Genomic DNA, 3,071 nt, shown 5'->3' on the forward strand with positions numbered 1-3,071 from the left:
CAAATGGTAATACATTATATTCAAATAAACCAAAAGGAGTGATGAATGCTGAAGCTTTTTTGGCCCTTTCGGTTAGCTTAATCTGGTAGTAGCCTTTCAGTAGGTCTATTTGAGTTAAATATTTGGTATTACTGACAGAATTTATTATATCAGTTATTCTGGGCAACGGGTAAGAGTCTTTTACAGTCTTTAAATTAAGTTTTCTATAATCAGTACACAAACTGTAGGTATTGTTGGCTTTCCTTACCAGAATGCATGGAGAAGCCCATGGGGATGTACTGGGCTTAGCGAGGTTATGTTCCAGCAGGTATTCCACTTCCTGTTTCAAGATAGGCAGATGGTGATGAGATACCCTGTAAAAAGATTGTCTGATGGGGTTTGTATTAGGTTCTAGTACTAAATCATGCTTTACTTTGGTGCAACTTCCAGGCCTATCTGAACAAATTGATGCTACTTGCTAATGAGTATACTCAAGTCTTTCTTTTGATTTGTTGAACAGTCTAGGAACCGTGGAAGGGACTTTAGAATTTCCGAATTGTTCATGTCCTTCCAAGACAAAGTCGACTTCACACTGAAATCAGTCTCGTCATCCTCGTGGCTCACGTCTGTACCAACCTTGGTAGGAGTCTGCACCTCATTCTGCATCTCATTCTGTGACCTGTGATTAAGAGGCGTTAGTGACAAACTCTGCTTGGCAGATTTAAAATCATGAATTACATGATTAACTATACCTGTGGTAGATTCATGATAGGGTTTTATTAAGTTCACGTGTACAAGCTGAGTTGGCTTACGTCTGTCAGGAGTTGCAATAACATAGTTTGTTTTTGTGGTCCGCCTGATAATCTTATAAGGTCCCATGAATTTCTCTCTCAATGGAGAGCCAGGTACGCAGTGATATACCAGCACCTTATCTCCACACTTAAACTCTCTTACCTTTGCCTTCTTATCATATCTATCCTTCATAAGCTCTTGAGCATGCTGCAAGTTCTTTCGAGCGAAGGCATGGATATGCAACAACTTCTCCTCCAAGGACTTCAAGTATTGGGGAAGGCTTACCTGATTTTCTTTCCTAGAACCTTTTAGTATCTGTTCTTTTATCATGCTGAGGTTTGACCTGGGTCTTCGTCCAAACATCATCTCGAATGGAGAAACTCCTGTAGACTCATTTGGCACGCTCCGAAGTATGTACAGAAGTAAGTCGATGTCTTCATCCCATTCCTTCTCAGTTTCCATTCCATATCGTCGTAGCAAGTTCTTTAGAGTCTGATGAAATCTCTCTAAGGCCCCATTGGATTGAGGATGATAGGCTGAAGAGAGAACATTAAAGATATTAAATTGATGGAGAGCACTCTGGAACAAAGTACTGGTAAAGTTGGTACCTCTATCGCATTGAAGTTCCCTAGGAAAACCAAACAATGTAAAAACTTTTATCAGTTGTTGGATAATGTTTCTAGCAGAGATATTTTTAGGTGGAAATGCTAGAGGGAACCTAGTAGTGGGGCAAAGAACACTTAGTATATATTCATTACGCCGGCTAGTTTTTGGCAAAGGCCCAACACAATCTATAATTATTTTATCAAAAGGTGTACTAGGGACCACAATGGGCACTAGAGGGGCTGGTGGTATCTTTTCATTAGGTCTTCCGGTAGCTTGGCACACATGACACCTCTCTACGAAACTCTTTACGTCCATCTTCATTCTGGGCCAGTAGAAATCTTCTAGGAGGCGCCTGTATGTCTTCGTGATGCCTAGATGACTCTCAGCAGAGTGGGCTAATTTCATGATTGAAGATCGGAGGCTGCCAGGTACAACCAGTTGATGACAGTCGCGCCACGAGTCTTTCTCAGTCAGTGTAGGAGACCTGTAATGACGCATGAGGATATTATTCTCTAGATAAAATAAGGGTAACTTATGGCTCTTATCCGAGGGATTTTCAACCTTATTGAAGCATCCCTTAAGGCTATCATCTGATCTCTGAAGATTGACGAATTCATCATGATGGAGACCAACCAAGTCTGGTAAGGAGTTTGAGGTGTCGTCATCAGTGGGAACTCCAATTGCAGCTTTAGTAGCAGCAGAACGAGTGGTGGCTTGGCAAGGTAGAACTTCCTGTTGGTTCTGCTCATTTTCTATAACACACCCTGGTTGAGAAATAATGAGATTAGGTAAGACAGTTCCTTCAGCTAAATCATTTCCTAACAGAATATCAGCTTTCTCACAAGGCAATTCTCTATCCAGTAAGGCTACTTCGGTTCTTCCAGTAAAGTAAGGGCAATCTATATGCATATTAACCAGAGGTAACACTAATTTACTGCATAGATCAGTGATGGTAACATTTATTAGTAGGCTGAGCCAGAGGTTTCAATTTACCACTTACTATAGTTTGTGACGATCCTGTGTCCCTTAACAACTTTACAGGGTAATTATTGACAGTACCAGAGCAAAGGAAATCAGAGAAGTCATTTGTGACTTGAGAACAATGGAGAGCAATCCTTCTTTGGTTTTTGCTCTGAGTAGTCTCTGGTCTGTTCCCTGCTGTTTGCTGAGAAGGCTGCATAACCTTAGAAAATTGACATCGGGGGTTAGGACAGTCTTTAATGGCATGTCCCTTCTGTTTACAGAAGGAACAATAAATATTAATACTTGCCTGATCTGTAGAGTTATGTTTCTTTACCTTATGGATGAGGTGATATTCATCAGCAAGAAGAGCTGCCTTCTTCCCCTCCTTCTCCTGCCGTTCTCTGATGTACATAGAAATGTTGGAAGGAATTCTCCTCAAAAACTCTTCTAGTACCATTAAGTTCTGTAATTGTTCAAAGGTAGTTATGTTTTCAGATTCTAGCCATTTTCTAAACTGTTTTAATTTGACCTGAAACAATTCCAAATAAGTTTGGGTGGTTCCTTTGATGGAGTTCCTGAACATTTGCCTATACCCTTCAGCTGTAATGGTATAGGCATCAAGGACAGCTTTCTTTAGGACATAGTAATCTCGTTCCTCTAACATTTGCGAAGCTATATGAGCAGCCTTACCTTTCAGTGCACTCCGAATGAGTAGAACATATTGTTCTTTT

At 40.6% G+C, this 3,071-nt stretch overlaps 1 protein-coding gene across 1 annotated transcript in view; it reads right to left on the reverse strand.

The window, feature by feature from the left end:
* The window catches only part of LOC137650002 (uncharacterized), a 3,339-nt gene extending 1,051 nt beyond the window's left edge, over positions 1–2,288 (reverse strand). Inside the window, exon 1 of the mRNA XM_068383014.1 lies at positions 1,057–2,288. Coding sequence (XP_068239115.1) covers positions 1,057–2,286 — 1,230 coding nt within the window. The 5' untranslated portion in view covers positions 2,287–2,288. The remainder of the gene's footprint in view (positions 1–1,056) is intronic.
* Positions 2,289–3,071: the final 783 nt, after the last annotated feature.

This window comes from Palaemon carinicauda, chromosome 11 (genome assembly GCF_036898095.1).
Source record: "Palaemon carinicauda isolate YSFRI2023 chromosome 11, ASM3689809v2, whole genome shotgun sequence".
Classification (NCBI taxonomy): Eukaryota; Metazoa; Arthropoda; class Malacostraca; order Decapoda; family Palaemonidae; genus Palaemon; species Palaemon carinicauda.